This window comes from Aptenodytes patagonicus, chromosome 7 (genome assembly GCF_965638725.1).
Source record: "Aptenodytes patagonicus chromosome 7, bAptPat1.pri.cur, whole genome shotgun sequence".
Taxonomy (NCBI): domain Eukaryota; kingdom Metazoa; phylum Chordata; class Aves; order Sphenisciformes; family Spheniscidae; genus Aptenodytes; species Aptenodytes patagonicus.
The window spans coordinates 70,250,915-70,277,731 of record NC_134955.1 but is presented as its reverse complement, the minus strand read 5'-3'; the positions used below and the strand labels follow the sequence as shown (position 1 = coordinate 70,277,731).

General features: G+C 56.1%; 1 protein-coding gene across 4 annotated transcripts in view; it reads left to right on the top strand.

The window, feature by feature from the left end:
- The window catches only part of GNG2 (G protein subunit gamma 2), a 27,494-nt gene extending 979 nt beyond the window's left edge, over window positions 1–26,515 (top strand). Inside the window, exons 1-4 of one of the 4 annotated variants that reach the window (XM_076345763.1) lie at window positions 2,023–2,069; window positions 21,259–21,325; window positions 22,544–22,659; window positions 23,698–26,515. In XM_076345763.1, coding sequence (XP_076201878.1) covers window positions 22,573–22,659; window positions 23,698–23,826 — 216 coding nt within the window. In that variant the 5' untranslated portion in view covers window positions 2,023–2,069; window positions 21,259–21,325; window positions 22,544–22,572 and the 3' untranslated portion in view covers window positions 23,827–26,515. Of the gene's footprint in view, window positions 1–2,022; window positions 2,070–8,172; window positions 8,218–8,286; window positions 8,397–21,258; window positions 21,326–22,543; window positions 22,660–23,697 lie in introns of those variants that run through there. The other 3 variants (XM_076345761.1, XM_076345762.1, XM_076345759.1) reach the window with 3 other exon arrangements.
- The last annotated feature ends 302 nt before the right edge of the window (window positions 26,516–26,817 follow it).

Sequence of the window (26,817 nt, the reverse complement as noted above, 5' to 3'; positions counted from 1 at the left end):
GTGGGGCGAGTGCTTCGGGTAGAGTAACCCTGGGAAAATCGCCGGTCAGCCGGGAAGATGTGCTGCGGGAAACCCGGTCCAGCGCTCGCTTGCCCCAGGGGGAGGGGAATCCAGCAAAAAACTTTTGCCTTCTTGCCTCCTCGGTGGAAAATGGATTTATATTTAAGGCAAATCTTGAAGCGCAGCCATCCCCCACCCATTACTAATGAGTTACTGATGAACTTAAAGCATGCTACCCCAAAGGGTAGTGGCTGGGAGCACGTATTATCTGCCGCCGCTGTACCTGCTGCCTGCAGGGCAGGGGATCGCTGCAGGTCCGGTATGTTATTTATTTCTCTGTTTCCCTCTGGGCCCCCGAATTACCGAATAACCATCGCCCCGCCAGCGAGCCCGTGCTCCCCGGCCACGAGAGGGAAAGGGGCCGGGGCCGTGCGGGTGGCAGCAGCACGTACCCTGGCAGCAGGCTGGGGCCAGGCACGGAGGATTTTTCCTTATAACTGGATTTCCCTGGATGCAGCTGGAGCATGCGATTTTAATCCTCTTTTCTACCATATGGCCGCTGGCTGGATTGAAATATGACTCAATTAATTATTGCCAGGAAAGCCCCGGGGCGAAGCCTTTCTCCAGGAGGATGTTTCGAGGTGCTCCCGGGGTTATAACGGGGCTTTTCTCACCCCGTGCCGCGGGGTATGGGGGCACGTGGCTCAGCCCCATCCTGCCCCGGCTCCCACGTTGGCCCCGCGAGGCCGGGCATCGGCCAAGCTGTTCCCTTGGCACCAGTTTTGGTGCTTTTTTTTGGCTTTTTCAGCCTTGCATTTGCTTGCAAGAGGAAGCAGGGGCTGCTGCTTGCTGCCGCTGGCACCGCGTGCTGCTGGCTGCTCACCTGTGACACGAGTTTGGCGGTCTCGGCATCGCCTGGATGCCGACTGGAGTCAGCCTCGTCTCCGAAATGGGGTATCCCCAGCTTGGGGGGGACCCACGGGTCCCCCCGCCCCTAGCACGGTGCCTGCACGCGCCCATTCTCTCTCCCAAATTCCCTGGGAGCTGCCAGCTTTGCTCCCAGCGGTGCATGTACCGGTGCTAAGGATGCTGATTGCATTTTCTCCGGGCTCCTTGCAGCTGTCAGCTGGCAGAGGCAAGAAGCGGCCCCGCAGGGCACGTTTTGCATGCGGGCTCGGATGAGCGGCCATATCGCGGCGCGGCACGGCCGGCCCCGGGGCGGGGGGAAGATAACGGGCGTGCATCAGGGCCTGGCACGGGGCTGCCTCACGGCACGGAGGTTATCATTTTCCACCGGTGAAATTTTGGCCCGTTCGCAGCACGGGGGTTATCGAGACCAGGAGCAGGCAATCGCAGCGGGGTGCCCGATGGGACTCCCACGGGTAGATGGCTGCGAGCCGGTGACGAAGCTCAATTATTATTATTATTTTTAATCCCCAAGCCAGCCTCATGCTTTGCCGCCCTGTGCCGGGGCGGCCGTGAGTGGAAAAACGCCATAAAAAGCCAAATTTTACAAGGGTGGGCAATGCCTTCCCACCCGGCGGCCCCGCAGATGTGGATGTGCCTGCTCGGCTTCCAGTGCTTTGGCCTCCGAACGGCAGCATCCGAGGCACCACTTCTCCTTTTGAAACCCAGTGAGTCACCGAAGGAGGACAGCCAGGCGCCGGCGCAGGCTGTTACCATAGTAATTAGGGCTGGTGAGCCGGTGCCGGAGCCCCGCGGACCCCCTGCTCCCCTGAAAAGCGCTGCCCGGGGGTGGCCGTGCCTCCCCGTCCCGCACGTCGGTGCCAGGATGCTCGAGGCCGGCACGCTCGTGACACATGTGCTGCCGTCGAGGACCACGGGGCTGCACCACCTGCTCCCTCCCTCCGGCCCGTCACCCTGTTTTGGGCTGGGAATAAGGGGTTCGCCTTGGGAAAAGCACTATTTTTGGCACGAGTTGCATCAGTTCTCAGCGTGACTTCTCCGAGCGTTTCATCCTTGCGCCTGGAGCGGGGTGCGGGAGCGGGATACGGCCGTGTGCGTTCACAGCCGGCGCAGAAGCGGGAGGAATGAGCAAAGGGATTAGGGTGGGTTTTCAATTTTTCTTGCTTTTCAGACTCTTTTCTCGCCGTTTCTCCCCCTCTGGTTTCTTGCTCAGCTGCTTTGTGGGGTCGCAGCGGTTGCTGGGAGGAGGGATGGGATGAAAGGCAGAGGGAGATGCTACCCCACGCTGTGGGGCAGGGCGTGGGGTGCAGCGTGGCTCATTGGCAAGGGGATTTTTGTGCTTGTCCTTGCACGGTTTTATTGCCTGCTCACTTCCAGTGGGGCTTCAGCCCTTCCTCATGCATATTTTTTTCTTCTGCATGCAACGTGCATGGTACAAACAGCCCCAAAACCGGTCCCTTTAAAGCGCAGGAACAGCCTTGCCCCCCCCCCGAAACTCATGGGGAGAAGTGAAAGGGGTGGCTCCTGCTTCTGCTGCTCGTGGGGGAGCACGTGACGGCTGCGGGGGAGCGCAGGCTGTCTCTCCCGGCTTTCCGCACATGCTTGGCACGAGCCGTTTGGCACTCGCCCCGTTTAGAGGCAGGTCTGAGCTGGGGAGAAGGACGGGCTCCAGCTGCCGGGAGGACACAGGTTTGGCTCGGTGGAGAAGTAGGGTTTGCTCCAAAACCCATCCGAAGTCTCTGGGATGGTGTTTGTCGAGCCTGGGCTTTGGGTCAGGCCAGTGATTAATTAATGATGTCTTCGATCAGAGCCGTGCAAGCGAATCACCAGCGCTTGGCAGGCTGGGGGAAAGCGGGAGCTGGATGCAGCCAGCCCCTGGGCTGGGCGAGGATGCGCGAGGATGCAGCCGTGCTGAGGCTGAAGTCTAAAATCACGCATCTCCTGCATTTCATGTAGGTATGATGGACTGCAAACACCAAACCCAATTTTTCACAGGCTCAGTGGAAAAAAGAAAAAAAAAAAATCCCTGAAATGGCATCGTACCAAACCTTAAAAAGTCACCACCTTGCTGTTCGCATGCCGTTGAGAAGCCCTCGACAATTCCCGGGCAGCAGCTGCACCAGGACCTACCAAACACGATTAGTTTTCACCTTATCTCGTCCTTCCCTTGCTTTTCACACAGCAGTTTTCTTCCCCTGTTGTCTGTCGTTATCGTTGTCACTCGGGCTAATTAGTTTATCCAAGGGGAAGGTCCAGGCGTCGCTGGGTGGTGGTCGGCAGGTTACCGGCATTGTGGGGAGGTCTCCGGTAGTGGGTGATGCTTTCGTCTAGCATGCAAAAGCCTGCTGAGATGCAAGGAGGGGTTGGTTATTCTCAGGGGTGCTGATGTGAACCCCAAAGTGCTGTACCCGGCGTGGCAGGGCACCCCGGGAGCTGGCACGGGGCAGAGGTGCCGCCACGGCGGATAAGCTCCTTTAGCTGAGTCGGTGTCTTGGTTTAACAGGTTTATCGTCCCGCCCTAGCTTGCTCTCCCGGAGGCTTTGGGAAGGAAAGTTGGCTCTGTGCCTCCCGTGATGCTCCCTACGAGTGGCTCTCCTGGCCGGGAAGGTCCTGGCTGGGCAGCTGGGATTGTAAGAGGGAGCGACTTGGGTGGGTGGGAGCAGCCTCGCCCGAGCCTTGGAGCTCAACAGGGATCCCGAGCGTCAGTGCTCCTTCCTGGATTGCATGTGATCCTGCCGAAGGGGAAAAATCCCTGGCACAGCATGGGATATTCCCACTGCAAACGCCGCTGTGTTGCTGGTTTTACCCCGCGCCACGCTGCTCGGCATCCCTCCTCCTGCTGCCTACAGCGTCCTCCGGACCAGGGCTGCTAGACCCCAGCCCCGAAACCTGCCTGCTGCCTGCCGGGGCCTCAGCTGCCTCCCTGAGCTGCCTGTGCCCATCCCCGCGGGCAGAGCCGCCAGCTGCAGCGGGGGACCGCGGGGACGTCGGTGCCCCGTGCCGCCACCGGCGCCTCTGCGCAGAGACACAGACCTAATTATGGAAGATGCCCGGAGTAAATCGGCGCTGAGAAACCCCCTTCCTCCTCCTGCCCGTGCAGGAGCAGCTCAGCAGCCCCGGCGCTCCCCTGACTGGCACCTTGGGGAAAATAGTGACGGGGTTCGGGTGGGTTTGTGCGCTAATTATAATCGGGTCGTTTCAGCGCTGTCGTGCCTCTCTGTGTCGGCCCTGCCGTGTTGGGAAACCCGCGCTCCTCCAGCGACAGCGCAGCCGGGGCCGGATCCTGCGGCCAGATCGGTCCCTGCAGCATCCCCGGCACGGCGGCCAAGAGGGCTGTCCCGGCCCTGCACCTCCTCGGGGCTCCGAAACCGCCGTGGCGAGGGAACTGGGGAGGGGTTCACCAGTGGTTTGGGTTTTATGCCAAGTGGTGGCGAACGCCAGCGTTGCTCCAGCCCCGGGCTTGTGCAAGGGCAGGTTTTGTGCTAACACTGACACCTGGGTTTGCCGATTCTCTTTTAATAAAAATCTTTCTTGGCTTATTTGCCGATAAGCAAATGCGGCGTTGAGGCCTTGCAGCCAGGGAAAAGCAGTGGTTGTGGTGGGACTGGAGCGCTTACGGGTCCCCCAGCCTGGGGACCTGAGGACAGGCAGGGTGTCCCTGTGCACCCACCGGCATCCGCAGGGACGTGGAGATGCCGTGTTTTCTCTCTTGCCTGCTCCCGTCTGAGCCGTGTCCCAGAGGAGAGGCCGGGAGCTGAAGCTGGATGAAGAGCAAGAGCATTTAACCTGTTGCAGCATCCCCCCAGGACGGCGTGGGGAGCACTGCCAGGCGTCTGAGTGTCACGAGCCTGAGGCACGATCCCCTTAAGGGGGATGCTGAAGGGATGCTTCAGGCTTTGGTCGTCTTAAACCCCTCCCCGTAGCTGTGAGTTCCTGCAGATTGAGCACGTTGCACTAACCGTGGGTTCGGAGGAGTCGTGCTCTTTGGGCAATTTTGGGTAAGAAAGCACCAGTTGCCGGCAGATGCGAGATGCTCGGTATTGATTGAATTCCCTTCTGGTGCCGGCGTCTTTGGTTTTGCTTTGGAGTAGGTGCAGTGAAGGGAGGGGAGCAGGATAAAGAAGGCGTTGGGAGTCGGGGAACGGATCTCGAACACAACAGGGGTGCCAGAAACGTGTCTTCACGATCCCGCTGTCACCGGGGGATGCCAGGATGGTGCCAGCATGTCTCTCTGTGTAGCAGGCGTCATCATTAGGGCTTCGTTATGTTTACAGCTGTGATGCTCAGTTTGGGGTAGAGCTGGGGTGAGGAGCACCCACAAGATGAGCTTTGGGCTCTGGGCTTGTCCCTCTCCTTCCTCGACAGCATCAGATGGGTTTGGGTTTTCCAAAGGTCTGAACCCAAACCGAAGAGCTGCGGCACGGCTGCCTTGGCCTCGGCCTTGCCGTGGGGCTGGGCTGGATTGCCTCAAACCCTCCGCGGTGAGTTATCCATCACCCATGGGGGTTGAGAAGAGCGAGACGGTGATTGCCAGCCAAGTCAGAGCGGGGGGCCGGGGCTCCAGCTTGCTCTCCACGCTGCCGTCAGCAGGAGGAAGGAGACACGTGAGCCGTTACAAGGCAGAAACAACCTTGCAAGAGTTTATTCTCCATTTCGATGCGTTTCTCCTCAACCAGACCTTGGGAGGAACAGGCAGGTGTCAGCGGTGCAGGAGAGTAAATAAGCATCCATCATCTGCTCGTGGGGTTGGGGCTGCGTGCCCTGCGGAGAGCCCTGGGCCAAGCACTCAGGGACACTGAGGGGCAGCAGATGTATGGGGGATGAGTTGAGGAGACCACCTTCTCCCCCACTGCTTCTTTCGGTTTCACATCTGCAGACAGCGTACCGATGGGGATTAGCGTGTCCCCAGTGCCTGCAGACATCTTCTCGGGTGAATATGGTGTTAGTGGCTCCTTATGCACGGGCCACATCCAGCCTGTTGAGGTTTGTGGTTTTGGGGGAAGGTTAAGTGTCCCTGGAGATCCTTCTGCACTCATGGAGCCCAGGGGCACCATCTCTTTGCTGCGTCGCTGCTCCCAAACCCTCCTGCCAGATCCTTGCTCCCTTTCGCCTCTTGAAAGGGTCAGCTCAGATGGAGGGACACCAAGACCTTGGTCTGAGTCTCCTGAGGACCAAAGCACCAGCAGAAATTCTCAGTGCCCTTTTTCTAAGGCATTACGGGGGCACGGGCAGCCCTAGTGCTGGTACCTGTTAGGAGGGCGTTTATCAGGAGTGTTTCCTCTCTGCAGCCTTGGGGAGCCCTGAAGTGTGTCCTGAACGTACCGGGAGCTGCACAAAGCTCGTTAGTCACCCTGGAGGTGAACGGACTCAATCTTTAGCTGCTTGGTTGTAAACCTGGTGACATTTCCTGCTCTTTCTTCTTATCTGACAAAACCAGACCTCTCGTGATCTCCATAAAGTTTCTCTTGAGCGGAGCTGTGCTGTTTGCTGCTCCGACCACAGCTGCTCATGGGAGGTGTCTCGGGCTGGCGCTTCCCCTCCACCCCTCAGCAAGGCTCTCGTGAGCCCTGAGCTGCTGCAGGACAGCAGATCCTTTGGGGGACGCGTCCTCCTTCCCGGGGTCCCAAGGAGCGTGCAGAAAACACCCGACCATCGCATTTGCATGGTGGAGGCTTCCTCACCCATGCCCCCCCCACGTACAAGGAGGTTGGGTTTTGTCCTTACAGTTGGGTTTTGGCTTCCTTACCTGCTCTGGAGGATGCTCCATCGGCACATCATGCAGTTTTATCTCACTTGCATTATGGTTGCGTTGGCTCCAAGGGCTCCTTTGCTTGTATCGGCTCTTGGATTTGACCCATTTTGGCAGGAGCTGGATGAAGAGCGTGGGGAGATGGTTACCTCTCCGTGACATCTTGAGTGGGGATAAAGGAGGGGGCTGGCTGGCTTTGCAGATCAAGTTCAGGCCGTTGATTGCCTGCGCTGTGTGTCATGGAAGAAGTCTCTGGCTGTGGTTTTGGCTTTCGCCAGGCTGGGATGTGTTAGTCCCGAGAGCTGGTGGCCATGGGGAGAGCTGCCCAAGGATTTGTGCCACCTCCCTTCATTTTCCTGTTGTTTTCCGGATCCCTCAGGGGCTTTCCAGTGAGCAAACAGGGATCTGGGTAACAAACCAGCATGGTCAATGGCTCATTTTGGTTGGAGGGGGCCTCTGGAGGTCTCTGGTCTCACCTCCTGCTCAGAGCAGGGCCAATGCCATGGGCAGATCGGTGCTGTCCCCATGGATATCGTATGAGTCCATGCGGGTCCAGGTGCCCCTAGGGTGTCATGCAGAAACGTGGCCAGGTCTTCTCCATGCGGCCAGGTCTTCTCCACGTCTTTACGTGCAGTCTCAGGGACTTCCTACCCCCTCGCTGGGTCTGCAGTGGTTTGGGGTCCTTAAGGGGGGTCATCAGCCATCCACAACCTGTAAACCTATTCGGACCTCTTCTAGTTAGACTTCATGACTGTGTCTGCTGCTGGAGCAGCTCTGCTGATGCCGGGAAGTGCCCAAGCAGAGGTCTCTCACCTTGGATGGGAAAGCGTTGAATGTTGACCAGGTCTGGTGGAGTCCATCGGTTTGTGTAGGACCTTGCAAAGAGGCAACGGTCCGGTGGCTCTGCCGTGGGGCCAGAGCTCCAGCGTGCCCCGAGGACAACGTTTCAGAAGGGCTTTAGGTTCAATTATTCAAGTCACGCCAACCTGATTGCGCTTCATCCCTTGTATTTTTAATATCGTGGAGACGCGATGGTGTTTGTGCAGTGCTTGCAGGGCTGGTACCATCAAAATACGTTGCATTATTTATCAGCTGATTTAATATAATTGCTGCCTAGCCTCACATCCTCGCTTGGGGGGTTTGTATTCATGTCCGGTGCTCCTCTCGCTCCCCAGCTAACACCAGCGGGGGGGGGGGGACCCCGCCTCCTCCCTCCGCACCATGCGAGCAGGGAATAAAAAGATGATTTTAATGCAGCAGCCCAGGCTTATGGAGAGGTATAAGCAGCAAACAAGGGAGGCACTGATTTTTTTTTTTTATTTTTTATTTTTTTAAGCCTAAATCTAAGCCCTGTGTAAGCGTTTCCATTAATTGATGTAAAAGTTAGGCTGGCTGTGAATCGGCGCTGCTCCTCCATCCCACCTGGAACCGAAACCCGGCCCCCCCAAAGAGCAGCTGCCTTCATTGATTTTCATAGCTCACGCTGGGAAAAACAGAGAAAGCAACGACACAGCCCTGTGCTGAGGTTTCCCAGCAGCCAGGTAGGCAGGGAAAGGCGCTTGCCCTTGGGAAAGCAGCTCGCAGAGCAGCGGGGCCCGAATGCAGCAGCTCCGGCTCGTTTGGCAGGAGGATTAAAGCTCTGGGAGTGGGCACGGGGGGGATAAATGAAGCACGTGGGGCCTGCGGCACGGCCAGGATGGATTGATCTCCGGCACAGGAGGTATCAATGCACGGGAGGGGAGGGCGAGCCGGCACGGGCAACGCTGTCTTGTGCTGCTTAATCCGGGGTTTGTACAGTTCCTTTGCATTGATATATATTTTTTTTTCCTTTATTTTTTTTGCAATGCTTGAATATTGCAAGTGTAAAACCACCGCCCAGGCTAGCAGCTCTGGGGTGGCTTTCTCCTCCCGTCTGCGTAATATCAGTGTTTGCTGAGCATGTGGCATTTCACGATATAGCCAGAATAACGTGTGGTGGTAAAAGCAGGGCCGTTGACTCAGCAGAAAGCGTGGCAGGGATGCTTTGCATGCATTTTAAGGGGAAAACGGGCTGGTTCAGGGATTTGGGGCTCCATGGGAAAACCAAGACGTTGTGTGCGGAGGTTAGTAAGCGGTGAGCGCGCCGGAGAGGGGGTGAGGGTGGAGACGGGCTCGGCAAACCGGGAGAATAGCGTGGGAAAGGCTCCGAGGGCGCAGCTCGGGAGAGAAAAGCAAATTTTGCTGTTTTTGCAGGAGCATTGTGGTCAGGAGAAATGCAGGTGGGTGAGGGCTGAGCGGGGGGAAGCGGCCGAGCCCACGGCTGCCGTGCTGCCGCCTCTCGATCCCCCCTCCACGTCCCTGTCCCAATTCTGCTGTGATGGCCGTGCCCTCCTCTCCTCATCGCATCGGGAAGGACCCAGGTGTACTCGCTTCCCCCCGTAACCGGGTCCTACTTTACACCAAAATGCATTAGGTTACAGGCAAAAAAAGAGGCGGCAGCAGGCCGCACAAGTTAAATTTAATTGAGATAATATGGGTCAGCTCACCGACCGAGGACGGAGGAGCAACCTACTTCTCCCCAGCCAGCCCCAGCTAACCTGGTTTGCAGCACCGCCGCGGCTCTGCATCCCTGCCTGCATCCCTGCCGCAGACTGTCAGCTTGGAGAGACCCCTCTGGTAGCCCCAAGTTTGCCAGCGGGGAAGTCGCAGGCCACGAAACGTCGGGGCCAGCGCAAGCCACAATAAATTACTTTTCAAAGTTATTGATTGTGAAAATACAGAATAGCACAGGGAATATATTTTTTTTTTCCCTCTCTTTATTTTTCTTCCCCCCCCCCCCCAAACCTGCTAAAATCGCCCACGTTCAGCGGTGATCCTCCACCTGCTGCTTGGGATCTGGCCATCAGCAGATGCTTTACTCATTTAACAGGTACCTTAGCAGTGCCGTAGCGCAACAGCTTTGTAGTGAAACCTTTGCAGGGTAACTGTAGCTGCAAGACACGGGGTTTCGCCCCACAGCCCGTGCTTCAGAGCACACCAAATCTCAGAAAGTAATGACAAAGCTCGCCCCTCTCCGTGCGGTGCAGCCGCTATTTGAGTAGCGGCTCTAAAGGCACCAGCTCTGGATGCTGTGAAAAACCTGAAAAAGAGATAAAGAAGGAAAAAAAACCCACCAAACAGCTCCCAGCCTTGCCGCTTCGATGGCAGGGAGGGGAAAAGAAATACCAGGCAGCAGCACCGGGGCTTTGCTCTGCTATAGCAGATAGGCTGTGACCTGTTTGCTGTATTTGAAGCTCGAAATAGAGCCTTATGAGTAATGTGGTTCAGGTGCTTATCACTAATTAATTAATTCTTTTGTACGGTGGATACCTAATTAAAGCAGTCTAAGGTAATTCCTGGGGGGGCTCAAACTAATGGGATGGTTAACGGGGTTGTTTCTTTGCTGATGTAACTTGTTGGGTGATTCCCAGCGGCTGGAAAGGTTATTAGGCTTCATGTGAGTGTTACTTAAAATAAAATTCTAATAAAGGTTTGATTCGGGTGAACTCATCGGAGAATGATTTCTCATTGCAATGATTTCTGCAGCTGAGGGCTTCACGTGCTGCAGAAGTTATTTGGGCGAAAAGGCGCGGCGAGGCTCGGGCGCTGTAAGCAAAAGGAGCGGGTTTGGTTTTATTTTAGCCGGGCTGAAAAATGCTTTGCAGAAGGGTGAGCCCAGCAGCCTGGCACCGTGGCAGGAGCTACTGCAAAACCCACGCGCTCCTTCCGATGCGCTGGTCTCACGGGGAGGTTGCCCCCTAAAAATGTGACCTTTTAGCCGAATCAGGGCAACTCAGTGTCTCGCCCCGCTTGCTTCGGGGTGGCCGTACCCCCCCCGCTGACGGGCGGGTGGGCGCTATATCACCGTGGCCTTGAATTCAGGGTGACTTTGCGTGAGGCTCAGGGCGGGTTCGTCCCTTCGGGAGCGGCGTTGACATGGCCCAATACCCAAATCCTTTTGCAAATGTGATGCTGGGTGAAACGCCTCCAGCTTGCAGCGCTCCCTCCTTCTTCCCTTCGCTTTCAAACCTCACTTCGCACCTTCCCCTAAGGGTCTTCATCTTCACCCCGGCAAGCAGGATGTTAAAAACTGAAACCCAAGAACGGATCAGTTAATTAACATGAAATAATAGCTCTTGGCTGCTTCCCTTAATTAAGGGTCAGGAGTTCAGAGCTGTATGAACAGATGTTGAACTCCTTTTCCCGGTACAGGAGCTCATTCCTTCCTTGGCAGCTTTAACCATCTCTCTTTTTTCCTTGGACAAGGGGCAGTGAACTGGGATTTCCGAGCAAGGTGTGTACAAAGAATTTATTTCAGAGTCAATTTGAGTTGTTTTTGGAAAGGAATCAAGAAGTGAAAGAATTGAGAAGTCACAGATTTGATGATGCTTCTAATTAAAGGGTGATGTTTGGTTTTCTAGAGGTCTCGCCATGGGAAAAAAGAGCTTTTTTTGAGGGTTTCTGCTCTTTTCTGGCCAGCTGGGAGGTGGTGCTTGTTTCCTAGGCCTAAAGTCTCCTTTACAGCAGAAACTTCTGTCCCGTGAAGTAAGGAACTCCCCAGCCTGCTGCCCCTTCATCGGTAGGAAACAGGTTTCATGGGGTGGATTTTGGTATCCAAGAGACGATCGGGGTTTCGACGGGAATTTATTTGGTCGATTCATTCGTGCTTTTACCGTATAGTCGCCGCTCCATCGGTGCGTGGGTGTTGGTAGTGCTGGGTTATCACCAGCTGCCCCTGACATGGTTAAATCAGGGTCACTCCAGCCTGGGAAGAGTCACGGCCTCGGTTAAGTGTTTTGCCAGGCTGAGAATAATCCTAAAGAAGGATTAAAGAAGGTTTGCTGTGTTACGTAGCGTGGGTACAGTGCATTATAGAAGAGGAACTAGTCTTTCCTTGGCTGTTGCTGCAGTAGAAAGGCAAGATAATGTACTCAAGTATCGTCAAGGATATCTGCGTAGCATTTTAACCGATGTTAAAAGGTGCATTGGCCAGGGCTGCAGATAGTGCCATTGACCTGGAACACCTCTCCCGTGAGGACAGGCTGAGAGAGTTGGGGTTGTTCAGCCTGGAGAAGGGAAGGCTCCGGGGAGACCTTATCGCAGCCTTTCAGTACTTCAAGGGGGCTTATAAAAAAGATGGGGACAGACTTTTTAGCAGGGCCTGTTGCGACAGGACAAGGGGGAACGGCTTTAAACTAAAAGAGGGGAGATTCAGACTAGACATAAGGGAGAAATTGTTTACGCTGAGGGTGGTGAAGCCCTGGCCCAGGTTGCCCAGAGAGGTGGTGGATGCCCCATCCCTGGAAACATTCCAGGTCAGGCTGGACGGGGCTCTGAGCACCCTGATCTAGTTGAAGATGTCCCTGCCCACGGCAGGGGGGTTGGACTAGATGGCCTTGAGAGGTCCCTTCCAACCCAAACCATTCTGTGATTCTACGATTCTATGACCTTCAGCCTGGGCTGACCCCCGTGCAGGGAAGAGACCCTCCAGTACGGGAGAAACCTGCGGGCTTGTGATGCCCCAAGGCTTAGTGGCTACTTTTCCAAGGGTTTCGTGGATCTGGAGGGGAGAAATCCGGGCATCTGACTCATGGGAGGATGTGGACCCACAGGGGAGCCCTGCACGTTGGTTTTGGGGGGAAGGAAGGTGAGAGCTCTGCTGCTGGGACAGCAGGCATGTCAGGAGGGGAGGTCTGCACCGGCGGGCGATGGTCGGATGGGCTCCTGTGAGCTCTTCCACCATAGAGGACACCTGCAGCAGCCCGGGGTGAAGCGTGACTCATCTGCATGCCTCTCCTCAGCACTTCTCCTCTCTGCCTGATTCCCTCCTTCTCTTTTTCTGTATTTACTGGGCCATCTGTATGCTGGAGATACTTTGGTCTGTCCGGGGGACTTCAAAGATTGTGGAGATATCTCCATCCTCCAGCCCGACGGGGAGGTTGGGGATGCCCTAGGTAGCGCGGGTACCGCTTTGCAGGAGGCAGCCAGTGGGGTATTTCTGAGAAACCCTGGTTTTCCGGGGAGTGCCGGTGATTTTAGGGAATTTCCAAAGCTGCATGTTCTCCTCTCAGGCAAGTTTCATAAAAATAAAATGCAAGCAACTGAGAGCATTAGTATTTTTTTAAATCTGGGTAGGACGAAGGCTAACTGCAGCTTGAACAGGGGAGCAGCCCTGGCCTTTACTGCAAGCCCGCCTGGGGATTTGCAGGGCAGAGGCTCTCTGTGTTCCCACTGCTCCGCTCACGTGCACTGCAGCGAGCCTTCAGTCTCCCGCTGGCCTCTGGGTGTGTTTTAACGTTTCGTTAAATTTAAAAAGAAAAAAAACAACCCGACGACCAAAAAAGCCCAACCCTTAAATCGTTTTCATTTTCGGCGAAGTGCAGCGGTGGCGCTGCTCAGCCCCGGTGGGGACCGCAGAAGTGGAGCCTGTGCTTAAACCCTCTGCTGCGGGAGGGCCCAAAAGGCGGTGCTGGGGATGGCGTGACAGGATGCGTGCCCTTATCTGTCCCTTCTGGTGTGTCAAACCGAAATGTGACAGCCGGGGCCTTTTTCTTTCTGTGCCACAGCCTAAGCATACAGTGAGGAGCCTGGCTGGCCCCCTGGCAGGCGTTGCCCCCGCTTGTCCCCGGGAAGCATCGCCATGAGCCTGCGTGGATGCTGAGAGCACGATGGGGGGCCGCCCGGAGGTCAGAAGCGAGTCGGCGAAACGATGGGTATTTTTAATCTGGATGAAAACTCAGGCCATGGGAAGAAGGCGATGCTCGGCTGCAGCTTCGCTTGCTTGGACCGCTGGACCACGTATTGGGGCATCCTTATTTCCCAGTATGTGGCCAAGCTCCCAGGGCACCCATCCTCCCAGTGCCCGATCTGCACACGCTGCTGGGTTTCTCCCTTGTGCGTTAAAAACAAACACTCTTTCCCAGGGTTTTCCCCTCAAAGAATGGTGGGGCAGCTTTTCCTTTTCGGGGGTACATCTCCGAAGGTCCTGGGCCAAGGTGGGGGGGTCGCACAGCTTTTTGGCTCGCTGGAAATCTCCAGCTTCGCCAGCCGGGGAGACGATGCTGCTGTTAAACCCCTGACCTGCGGCACAGGGATCGGCAACCCCGGTGGCATTCCCGTGGTGCCGGAGCCTTGTGCCGACCCCGGAGCAGGTCGGTGCTCCCTCCCCGCAGTACCCGGTCAGAGAGAGCCACCGTTTTCTATGAACAGTGGCAGGAGGGACTGGAGCAGATGTCCCAGGCTGTGCTGTGTGGTGGCTGGTCCTTCACCTGAATAATCTCTCTCAAAAAAAAAACAAACTAAAAAACCCAAAGGAAGTCGAGGTTGGTTTCTGTTTGCCTTCGTTTTGAGCCGTTAGGACGCCCGTGAGAAAATAAAAAGCTGAGATTCTCACTTTCGCATGATGCCCACGGTGCGGTGACTTCTCCAGGCAAAAGGGACAGTCCTGAGAGAGCCGAAATGTCCCCGTGGGGCCGGAGCCGCCTGGCTCCATCGCCGCTGCCCCCCGCCCCGCTCCCCTCCAGGTCTGCGTGTGCCTCTTGGGGAGGAGGTTTCTCCTGGAGGCTCAGTCCGGGCGGGCTGCTCTGGGACACGCTCAGCTTTCCAAACAGATGGATGTTGCTAAAACCTTTACTGCTTGCAAAATTGGTGGAAAAGAGATATTAATGAGGTCTGGGCTTCAGCCGCGGTCGGCTCCGGCAGCACAAGGTGGATGGAGGGGACATCCCGAGCTGGGCTCTCTGCAAAGCCGGCTCCAGCGCTGAGCTCTTTATTTAATGCCCCAGCAAAATTACGGAAGAGAAAAATCTTTGCAGCGGCTGCCTCTCGCTCCCTCTCCTTTGCATTGCCTTGATAATGAGATTTGCCGGCGGAGCCAGGGCTGGCTGAGCCAGCGGCGGGCTGGGTCTGACCCCGGCGCTGCTTTTGGGGTGAAATATGGCTGAACAGGCTAAGATGGGCAACGGATTTTTGCACCCTCCTCGACTGCCGCAGAAGCAGCGGGAGGCCAGGCCAGCCGCGGGGTGGGCACGGAAACCCACCACCGTGGGCAAAACACCGGCATCGGGGCCAAAACAGGCGCCCATCCCACCTCGCCCCTGTTTGGCGGGAGGGATCTGATGCTGGTGCGATAACGAAGCCGTTTCCATGGAAACAGGCTCATTTTCCACTCAGGCGCCTTTAAATTTATTTATTTATTTGCCGGCATGTCTCCGACCTGTGAGCTGCTTTTCGGCAGTTTAAACACCGTATTGGACGTCGGGCGTAAAAAATGGACGTTGGAAAAGGGAATAAAATCCCCGTGGATGGGGACTGGGAGCTGTGGCTGTAACCGCTGCTGAGGATTAAGGTCCCGTGCCCCAGCGAAGCGGTGTGATAGGAGCCCACGGGCACAAATCTGGCTCGTAACGTTTTCCTTGCTTAAGGAAATAATGACACCCGTGTAATTCGGGCATATTAAGGCTCCTTTCCCAGCCAGGTCTGCAACTGCTCTCGAGATCAATGCGACCACACCAGCTCCCGCCCCCTGGAAACATGGCTTTTTGCTATTTTCTTTTTGTCTGTAATATTTTTATATTTTTCTGTATATATTCAGTAGTTATTTTTCAGCCGAGCCGCCTATTTTTAGCGACGGCTTTTAGCAAAAGCAACAGGATGGCTTGAAAAGCCATCCAGCCCCGCGCAAGGGATTCCCACGCTCCAGCCGGCCGGTGACCGGCAGCACCGGCTGCGGGGGGGTGGGGGGGGTGGGGGGGGCGACGGCGTGGCCGTTCGCTCAGTTATCCGTTCCGGATGCCGCGTCGCACCTGGTTTTTGGGGAGGAAAAGGCGGTTTTCGGGAGAGCCCGCTTGCCCCGGCGGGGACCGCGTTGGCCCTGGGGCTGGCCGCACCCCTGGGATGCAGCGAGCTGGGCTGGCCTCAGCCGCTGGGATGCGCAGGGGCCAGGAGCAATCCCGGCACGAATGAGAGCTGGAACAAATCCCTCCGTTACAATACCCAGCCTGGCACCTTTTCTGGACCAAAAAAACCCTGGGTGATGCCTGCCTGGTAGGAACAAGCCTCAGCCCTGCGCTCCCCAAAATCCTGGCTGCCCCAGTGGGGTTCGCCCACTTTGCTACCAACTGGGTGGAAAATACTGGTGCATCAGTGAGGGAAAGCATGACTTTTTAATTAAAACCAAGAAGCAGGGAGGCCTCTGCTTTCACTCCGAAAAGGAGCCGTTCTCGGTGGTGGGTGATGCCGTGCGGTGCTCCGGGGAGCTGCTTTCGGTCTTTACGGTGGAGGAACGGCGAGGTTTTGCCCTGGCAGATGTCAGCGCTTTCGGTTTCTTTCTTGCAGAGCCACCGCTTTTCCTTTCGGTTCAGCCGGGAGGTGTGGGGAGAATGGTTTTCTGCAAAGCGGAGAAAAACCCACTGGGAGGTGGAAAAAAGTCTGGAAAATTGGGCGACAGGAGAGGACGTGACCCACAGGTTTAAAAACACAGAGGAGCGCAGCTGGGTGGACGAAGGCTGCAGACCCCTAGAGACGCAGGAGGTGTCTCGTGAGACCTGTAAAATCTTACTCGATGCCCGTTTGCACCTTCGAGAATGTAAGAAAATGCTTTGCGAGGATGCCGGTGTCCCAGCCAGGGTTAGCGCTGCCTTTGAACAGTGGTGGACCCAACGCAGTGCAAAATGTGCTTCGAGATACCCCTTCTGTAAAGATAGCTGCCTATTTAAGGTGATTGGACTAAATAATCACCCTTAAAACGCCGTTTTTTTAAAACATTTAGGAGAATTCCGGTCCCCACCCACACGCAACTTGAGATAAAACCCAAGCGAAAGGGGGAAAAACGCTAGGGGGGGGGGTCGGGTTCAGATTTTGCGGGTTTGGGGCTGGTGATGGAGCTGGTGCAAGGCGTGCGGAGGCCGGGGGCCCCTCTGCCCAAGCGCTTGCTCTGCAGCCTTTCGGCACAGGGCTGTGCAAAGCGGGCGGCAGCTTGTGCTGACGAGGAGCTGGCAAACGAAGGCTAATTACCCTTGCAAGCAGGGCTGGCAGCTGCGGGATGCCAGAGCCCCACAGAAGCCCGGTTTGGGAGGGAGGAGTAGGATGGCAGCTTAGCAGAAGGGCTCGGTTGCTCCGGCGTCAAGAAATGCTCCTTTCGCAGTGGCTTTTTTGGGTCGTACGCGGCATTTTGCGTCGCTCCTCGGTCGAGGTTGTGGCAAAGGAGCTCGTGCCAGGCTGCGCCGGGAGGCAGCCCCGGCAGCTCACCAGGCCAGAGCTGGATGGGGAGCGGCAGGCAACTTGGCAAATTGATTTACTGCTGACTTAAATGAGTCTCTAGCAGCTGGGCTGTGTGCTGGTGGGAGGGATGGGGGTCAGTGCCTCCGTGCCGGCTCGCTCGGGGACGGGGCGGGCACGGGAGCAGCACCGGTGCTCTCCCCTGGATCAGAAGAATATTTAAAGGGGGTGCAGGACCCATAAATGTGCTGGGAGGGAGAAGTGCATCCAGCAAGCAAGGCAGGTGTGATTAGCTTACTGGGATGGAGGAGGGCTGGTTGTCCCTTGGCCCGAAGCAACGGTGGCTTTTAATGCAGAGCAAATTAAACCCCAATCTCATCCCGTTGTGCAGCAGCTCGCTGTGCGCACGCTGAAACGGCGGCAGCGGGCAGCTCACGGGCTGGGTTTTGTTGCTCCACGTCACGGGTAAAAGCTGAAGATTTCGGCAAAGCCAGAGCGAGCGGACCAAGAGCAGACACAGCTGTAAATGCTGGATGAGTGCCCCGACGTCAGGGGCGTCCTTCACCGTTTGCCCAACTAGATCCCAGTTTTCGGTGCCGGTTTTGGCTGGGTGCCACCGGTGAAAGAAGAAAATATCATTTGACTATCGATTGCTCTTCATTGAACAAAGAGACAACGATAAATCAGGTGTTTTCTTGGAGCATAGGTATCAGCCGGCATGAACATGAGCCGGCAGTGTGCCCAGGCGGCCAAGAAGGCCAATGGCATCCTGGCCTGTATCAGCAATAGTGTGGCCAGCAGGAGCAGGGGAGTGATCGTGCCCCTGTACTCGGCCCTGGTGAGGCCGCACCTCGAATACTGTGTTCAGTTTTGGGCCCCTCACTACAAGAAGGATGTTGAGGTGCTGGAGCGTGTCCAGAGAAGGGCAACGAGGCTGGTGAGGGGTCTGGAGAACAAGTCTGATGAGGAGCGGCTGAGGGAACTGGGGTTGTTTAGCCTGGAGAAGAGGAGGCTGAGGGGAGACCTCATCGCTCTCTACAACTCCCTGAAAGGAGGTTGTAGCGAGGTGGGGGTCGGTCTCTTCTCCGAAGTAACAAGCGATAGGACGAGAGGAAACGGCCTCAAGTTGCGCCAGGGGAGGTTTAGATTGGACGTGAGGAAAAATGTCTTTACTGAAAGAGTGGTGAAACATTGGAAGAGGCTGCCCAGGGCAGTGGTTGAGTCCCCATCCCTGGAGGTATTTAAAAGATGTGTAGATGCGGCACTTAGGGACATGGTTTAGTGGGCATGGGGGTGTTGGGTCGACGGTTGGACTCGATGATCTTAGAGGTCTTTTCCAACCTCAATGATTCTATGATTCTATGATTCTATGATCAGCTAGCAAAAATCAGCAGCAAAATTTCCGAGTCCAGACATATATTGCAAGCGGTTTTGCATCCTTTTAAATGAATTCAACCTCTTGCCACATGCGGTAAATAACCCGCGACCCCTCTGCGCAACAGACAAGTATCAAAACCACCTGGCGAGATCCTGAGTTGTAATTACAGTACAGAGCCCCAAAGAGGCAATATCCATGCTAAACATCATTAGCATGAAAATAAAATAGCATCCTTACTCATTAACCTGTGGGCTCCAAGGCAGGAATCCCGTTATCCGGGCACACGTGCCATTAAGCGGGTGAAATAAGACGCCGTCCGTATTCCCTTGTGAGTGCCGTTAAACCCTTTTCTTTGCAGGCAAAGTTTAGCGCGACAGCATCGGGTGCGAGAACAGCCCCGTGACAAGGGGGGGATCGGGAAATACTGGGAGGCGTGGTGATTTTTAGCTTTAAGGTGGGGATTTTGACGGCTGGGGTCAGGAGCCAAGCTCTGCCAGCCGGAAGGGACCTATAGGTAAATCGGAGTAATGCAGCGAGCGCCGGCACGTGTCCCTCCTGCGTGATGGCTCCTTTTGCGCTCGCTCAGACCCGTCGGTCCCCGTACAAACCCGCTTTGTCCAAGGGCTGCCGTCACCCCACGGTGCTGGGAATACCCGGATTCCCCTAACGGGGTCCGGCGGGCTCGCTGCATCCACAGGGTCTCCAACCCCGGCTCTGAAAGCTCCTGTCCCAGTGCCTGCCCGTGGAGGGATGACTCCGCTAGGAAATAAGCTGCCTGGAAAGATAATTTCCTTCTAACAGCCATCCTCAAATATTTTGGCATTTTTCCTCCGATCTGAGGATTTATATACTTTCCGGGGTGGTTTTAATTTGTCTGAAGCCTGATGCTCTTGGCATCTACCCACTAACAAGTATTCTCTAGTTCAGCATGGGGTCCGGCGGCAGGGAACCCCACACCTCGTTGGGTCTTGGGGAAGAGAAATAAATCACGGAATCACAGAATAGTTTGGGTTGGAAGGGACCTCTCAAGGCCATCTAGTCCAACCCCCCTGCCGTGGGCAGGGACATCTTCAACTAGATCAGGTCGCTCAGAGCCCCGTCCAGCCTGACCTGGAATGTTTCCAGGGATGGGGCATCCACCACCTCTCTGGGCAACCTGGGCCAGGGCTTCACCACCCTCAGCGTAAACAATTTCTCCCTTATATCTAGTCTGAACTACACGTATTGCTGTGGTCTGGGGCAGTGGCACCTGCCAGGGTGTAGTTTAGTTGGTTGCAACTAGTAGTAAAGAGGCACCGGGGGTTTGAAGGAGAGGAGGATGCTCTAGCAGCTTGGCTTGGCTTAAATCAAATCCAAACGAAAAGGCACGGAGGCTTTGGGTTTACTCCTGGTGGCTCCACACCCTCCCGGGGGTACGGTGGGGTGTCCTCACGTTGGGATAAAAAAAGCTGCTTGAACGGCTTCGCTGCTGCCCGAGCGATGCCTGGGCTGTTGCAGGGGTTGTTTTTCGGTGGGGGATATTCGTGAGCTCAGTTCAAAGTGCCACCTGCTATTGTTTTGTTATTCACGTTGAAGGAAGCACGCCCAGTTGCTCGCAGCGTGGAAACGCTGTAAAATCGTCGCTGGCCCCAAAACGGTTCAAGTTCCTACATCAGGTTTCTGCGGAACCCCCTGCAGAGGGGCCGAGCGTGGCCGGCGTGCACGGCCGGCTCCTGGCGATGCCGGGGTCCTGCGAGCTGCAGGGTCCCTGGCGTCGTCCCAGCCGCCCCGTGCACGGCGGGGTGCTCACACAGATGTCCCCTCTGTCCCACCGGGGTCTCTTTGGGGCTGTCTTTTCCACCTTAGTGCCTCTAGGGCTAGATGTAGTAAGAGTATGGGGGGGTTTCCTTGCATGAGGGTGGTAGCAGGGTTGGATTCATATTTTTTTTAAAGGTCAGGGCTGTAGCAGCCGTACAGAGGCTCTCGGCAATCCTCCCCGCTCCCGTGCCTCCTTCCGTGACATTAAACTTCACTCCCTAAGTGACTCTGCCACCGGAGCAGCCACAGACCGCGGTCCTCCGTATGAAATGGCGTAACATCACCGAGAATAACATTTGCTGCATTAGAAAAGTCTCCGCGGGCTCCAAACCATGCAACGGTGTCATGTTTGATGTACACCTCGGTGAACCTATACGGCCACCGGATTTCCTACCAGCCCAGTGCCGGCTGCCGCGCCAGAAACGGGCTGGCACCGCCACCGCCATCCACTTCGTGGCTTTGCAGGGAGAACTGAAAGCAAAAGCAGGAGAGAGGCACCCTGGTAGCCTGGTGCTCAAACACCTCTCCAGCAAAGAAACTGGGGGAGAGCTGAGAAAAACCGGTGCGCAGACAGCACAAATGCTTGAGCTAAACCTCAAGCCGTGGTGCAGAGCTTTGCCCAACGAGGGCAGACCCAGGCAGGAGCTCGGGTTGTTGGGGATGCTCGATGGGAGCTGGGCTGCGGCGAAGGGCGGGGGGAGGATTTTTGGCAGCCTTCCCCGGGGGATGCTCCTTCCGCCCCGCCACGTGCTCTGTGCACCAGACGGTTAAATTGCATGCGGTGCTCGGCATCCCCTCGCCTCGTGCATCCTATGGCGTGCTCAGATGTGCCGCTGGGCTCGCCGCAAGCCAGGGCAGGAACAGCTAAACGCCTGGCTGCCAACAGCCCTCGGATAGTTGCCCGCTGACTTGAAACCTCTTCCTGTGCCGAAAACCTCGCTGAATGCAAACAAATAATGTCGCTGGGGGCTGTGCTTGGAGGGCACGGGAGGGAGGGAGGGGGATACGGAAGGAAACCCACAGCCTTTCTGCCTCCCCGGCAGGGTACGGGACTCGGCGTCTGCGAGGGCTCTGGGTTTCCTGGGGTCATAAATAATGTTCTCGTTGCATTGACTGGCATCACGCTGACGTAACCTGGCTCCTTTTTTTTTTATATTCTCTTTATTTGAAGGTAGCGAACGGCCAAGAGGAGCAGATCTTTCCCTAAAGGCACGAATCACCGGAGAGACCTGCTTCTGGTAAAAAATAACTCTTCCTCGCGCTCCCCAACGGGTAAGGGGGTGGCTGGGGAGGGGTCTCATCCTGAAACCCCGGCTGGTCCCGGCACGGCTCGCTCTCCGGTCACCTCCGAGCATGGGCACCTTGCTCAGTGCCAGGTAGCTTTTTTCTGTAGGTCCCAGGATGAGCTTCTTTCCAAACACCCTTATATCCCCCGCAATGGGCTTGAGCTGAAGGTGCCCACAGCTTTTCGGTGTCGTCCCTAAAACACCACGAGCGCCTCATTTTAGGGCTGTGCCATCCTTCTCCCATCACCCGAGGGGCTGGCAGGGGGCTCGCTGTGCCCTGCTATTGCAGAACATCCCCGAAAACCCCCCCTTTTTCAAGCTTGATGGCAGCCCCGGCCAGGCAGGGGCCAGCACAGCACGGCTGTGCCTCCGCTGTAAAATGCTCGCTGCTTGTGAAAGCGTCGGCTGCCGGAGGAGCTGAACTCTGGGTTTCTGGCCGCCGCTGCCGGAGCTCTCGGCTGTTATAAGGTAACGGAAAAACATCCGTGATCGAGATGGCGTGGACTTAATGAGCGTCCCCCGCCTGCCTGGGGTAGAAATCTCGAGAAACAGGAAACTCCAGCATCCTGTTTAGCATCTCAATGTTCAAGTTGGCAGCAGGGACAAAGCAAGGGAGGCCAAGGGACACCGGCCGCACGCTGGGCACCGGCGAGGGGCTGGATGATGTGCCTGGCTCGGGGCAGGGGAACGAGCCCGGTGCGGCAGCTCCGGGCAGCGCGGGGCTGTTCGGGGGGAGCCCGTTCTCCGATTTCCTTTTGCTTTGTTGCCACCACAGCCTTTCATATGACAGCAAAAGCCAAAGTAAAGCTCAGCTGGTGCCCTGCTGCTGCAGGCTGTGCTCTAGAAGATCCCAGTGTCCCTTAATCATGGCTCATAGGGAATCCCCTGCTCTGGGGACGATGGGGAGGGCACAGGAGGGTACTGCCGGCAGCGTGTGACTACCCACGTACCCACAAAGGCTGGCGGCTCACTGCCCTTGTATAAACACAGGATTAAACGCTGGCTGAAATGCCCAGGTCTGCATCTCCCATCCTTAACACCCTCATTCACAACGGCTCGGCTCTAACAGCTCCACACATGCAACCCCAGCCCATCATTTTGGGGATTTCAGGGCAGGGAGCAGCTCTCTGCCCAGCCCAAGAGTTCACCCATGTGTGCTTGTGCCCGCAGCCCGTCCGGAGAGCGCGCCTGGCCCGCCCATGGCTAGCAACAACACTGCTAGCATAGCGCAAGCCCGCAAGCTGGTGGAGCAGCTGAAGATGGAGGCCAACATCGACAGGATAAAGGTAGCGTGGTGGTGTCTGCTGCTGGGCGGCTGCCAAAAGCATGCTGTGGGAGCTGGGACGCGGTGGCAGGTGGTGTTTATGGAGGATGTCCGTCTACGTGATCCCGATGGCCGTGGCTGAAGGCAGCGGGAGATGCTCGCCCGGAGAAGGCAGCTGGAGGCATCGCCTGGAGCCCTGCCAGGGGGGTGGGAAGGAGTGGCTCTCCCCGAGGCATCTCACCCTTCTCGGGAACAGGTTAAACCCACGCTGTTTGTCACAGTTGCTGTTAAAACTGTCCTTTGGGCAGTGCTCGGTGCTCAGCCTTCAGGTTAGCGGGAAAACTCTGAAAGCAACGTTGTTCTGAAGCCTCTTTCCTACGGAAAGCCCAGTCCTTTCTGGGAGGCGTTTCCTCTGATCTGACTGCTTCTGCTCCACCCCGGTGGAATTGCTGCTTCTGGGCATGCAAAAGCTCATCGGCTTCAAGCTTGAGATCCCAGGGGATTTGTCTTCTCCACCGAGGTGGTTTTGGATGACAGCTGGTCCCAGGGAGAGAGGCGCTCCAGGGCCGGCTGCTGGCTGCAGGCACGTCTGGGCGCTTGCAAGCAACACCTTGCCTCCCAGGGCCGGGATGAGTTCTGGCAGCTTGGGAGCTGCTGCCGTGTCCAGAATAAATAGCCAAGTCGGCGGCTGCAGGCAGCAAACGTTGCTGTAGCAGCTGTGGACGTTCCCACCGAGGGATGGCGGGGAGAGGCAGCGGGGAGGCAGCGCCTGCTGAAGTCGGTCCTCATTACGATCAAGTCGGGTGAAGGATGCGAATGGGTTAGGGATGTGAAGGATGGCTGACGGGACCGCGTGTGACAGGCGAGCTTAGAGCCCGGAGGTGAAAAACCAGCCCCGCCGGGGACTTGCTGTCGATTGACCGGTCGGGTCTTTGGCCAGGGTATGATGTTGCATACCCCGGGTGGGGGATGGCGCGAGGCCAGCCCCGCCGGCGGGGTCTCTCGGGGTGGGATGTCCCCAGCGCAGCCTGTCCCTAATGCGGGGCTCCTTCTATTCCAGGTGTCAAAAGCGGCGGCAGACCTGATGGCGTACTGCGAAGCCCACGCCAAGGAGGACCCTCTATTGACCCCCGTCCCGGCCTCAGAAAACCCCTTTAGAGAGAAGAAGTTCTTCTGCGTGATCCTGTAAACCCTCGAGGAGCCTGACCGGCACTCAGGCCACCCTGAACACTGATGTAGAGTTTTTAGGAACGGGGACGACCTGCTAGTCCGCAGAATTTAAACAAAAATAAGTAAAATACACGGCCTGGAAGCTACAGAGATGTGCATGTTTAAAGAACCTGGCCACCTTTGGGGGAATAAGATGATCTGCATTGCGAGGCAAAAGATCTGAAGTCTGTAGAGTTGCCTAGAAAGAAAAAAAAAAAAAAAAAAAAAAAAAAGTAAAGAATAAATTCGTGTCACTTTTCTGCTCACAAAATTGTTTGATTGTTCCATATTTAAAGCACCAGAGCTGTGCTGAGCAAAGTAACTGCTAAGGATGTGTGTAACCTTCTTGGAATGATATTGTTGGTTTCTTTCCAGAATACTATTTTTTATTTAAGTTGTCAGATATATAGCGACAGGTTAGATGACTATGATGTTACTCAATGTTTGGTCTTGTGCTTTTTAATTTCTGGCGGTAGCATAGCACAGGGGTCGAGCGGCCCCGCGGCGGGTTAGCGAGGACACCGGCAGCTCTGCCCGCACCCCACGTGCCGGCAGCTCCCATGTTTCTAGCGAGCCCCACTTTCTAACATTTTGTATATGGTTAGCTTCGCCTCTGCAAGTAAAAGTGAATCATGTGTCGTGGTTGGTGCTTCATACTCCTGTGACGACGTTCGGTGGTAGTGCATGAGAGTTTATCTCTGTTCATCCGCTCCAGACTTTTCTTTTCTATCGTTTGACACCACGTGCTGGTGGAAGAAGCTGTAGGGAGGAAACCGAGGCGATTCTGAAAGCAAAGACAACTCCTGCGATGCCTTAGACGTGCCTGAAATACCTCCTGCGTTAGGGTAGGTGCCAGCCGCCGGGCGCGGGGGCTCGGGGTGGCCCCTGCCTCGGGCGTCGTGGGGTAGCTAGAAATCCGAAAATCAAAAAGTCGACCGCTTCTTTCCGGGTCTTTCCTCTTCTCCTACACCTCTGTGCCTCTGCCCTCCTCGCTTGGCCCGTGTCCTGCTCTTTCGGCGTCCCGGCAGCATCTCCTCCCCTCGGGGCTGTGGCAGGACGCTGCCCCGCGGCAGGACGCTGCCCCACGGCAGGACACTGCCCCACCACGGGACGCTGCCCCACCGCGGGACGCTGCCCTGCGGCGAGGCGCTTCTGCCCCTTCCCACACTCGCTGGCTCTCCTGTTCCACCCCGCCGCAATGGGCAGGGGCAGGGGAGCAGCTTGGGGAGCCGCGGGGCCACCCCCTTCACGGAGGTGCCTGATAACCTTGTTTACACGCAGCCTGAGCTCCGCGTCAGGCCGGGGAATTATTCCCAGGTCCGGTTCATCCGCCGTCAGCGTTTTGGGGGACACCCGCCACCTTTTTTTGGCTCCGCCTCGGGTTAATACTTTTGCCGGACATGGCTTGCCTCTCCTTTCTGCTGCCGAACACCTCCCGGCTCTCCCTGCTTATCTACACTCCTGGGAAACTTTGGGAATCATAACTTGGGGATCTGCGTACAAAAGTAGGTGGGTGTCACGTAGGGTTTTTGGGGGGGTGGGCTGCAGTGACCCCGCTAAACTGTAGTTCTGAATCAGGTATCGGCTTAAAAATCCCTGTGGATTCAAGAGGGCAATAGTCTTTAGGTACCTTTCGGCGAATCTTTCTAGCCCGTAACAAGTGCATTTTGGTTTTTCTACCTTTTCATACTCTTTTTCTAGTCTTCTACAGAGAAGACCAGTTGTTCTTACACTAGACTCAAAACTTTTGGCATCTGGGAATGTTTATACGACACGAGTAGCCTAGATGGTCCCAGCCCTCCCGCGGTGGGTTTCGGCCCCCCCTAACCTCCCTGTTTCAATCTTTTTACTACAGCTCACGTAGCTTTAGGATGAAGGACTGATGAAGTCGTTTGCTCTGCAGCTGGTTTCACTCCTGGTGTTGCAAGGCAGATGTGTAAATACCCCGTCCTGGGTTTGTCTTTTCTTTTTAATGCTGATTTACCGTCACAGAGAGCGAAGCGCAGCCGGTCTGACCCGGGGCTCACACCCCAACCCTTCTCAAATGCTGTCATGAAGTGGTTTGTAATAATTTTTTTAACGACTTGCGTATTTTACAACTCGAATTCTTAATAAATAAACGAGGAAATAAAGCTGCATGAAGAGTATGGCGGGGGGGGGGGCGGAATTTTGAATTAGTCTAAACTACTCATTGAAGGTGTTTTACGTTGCTGGTCTTTATTTTATGTTGGTAGTGGTGTTGACATTGGTGTGCTGCCAGGTATTTCACCCCAGTATTTATATTTACACAGATACGCCTTTGTTAGCCAAGTAGAGATCGCCTGCCAAGATCGTTTCCCCCCCCCCCCCCCGCAACAAAAATACCAGTCATCTCTCCATCCCAATGCTGTATTTCCAGCGTGGTATCAAATGACATTCAACTCTACCCCCAGGCTTTTAAAGAAAAATATCGTGAGTACTGGAAAAGGACTTTTCTTTTTTTTCTGCCGAGGTTGCTGGTGGCGGGGGCGAGTCCGTCCCTCCGGTGCCAGCCTGCCGCTGCCAGGCTTTTGGGGAGGGGGCGGTTGTAACCGCAAGCCAGCGCGGGGAGGTCGGCGTTGTGATGTAGCGCATCCCCATCCCACGTGGTCTGTGTACTTGTTGGAAATAAAATTTTGGATTTGTTTCAAGCCTCTGGAGACGATGCTCTGTGCTTGCCGGCCCCTGGGGAGGTGGGTTCCCAACCTGGTTGCGGCTGGGTCCCGTTCCCAGCGGGATCAGGGGGTCTCCCCGCTGGGGCGTGGGGTTTGGCAGGAGTTTTCATGCCCGTCGGCGAGGGAAAGTGAAGCCTCTCGGGGCTTCAGCCCCTGCCGAGCCGCAACTTTCTGTTCCCGCAGGATGAGCTAACGCCGGGGGGGATCAGGCTTGTTCAGGGTGGGACATTGCTGCTTGCTTAAAATCACCGTCGCTCAGAAATTGAGGGACACCTGAA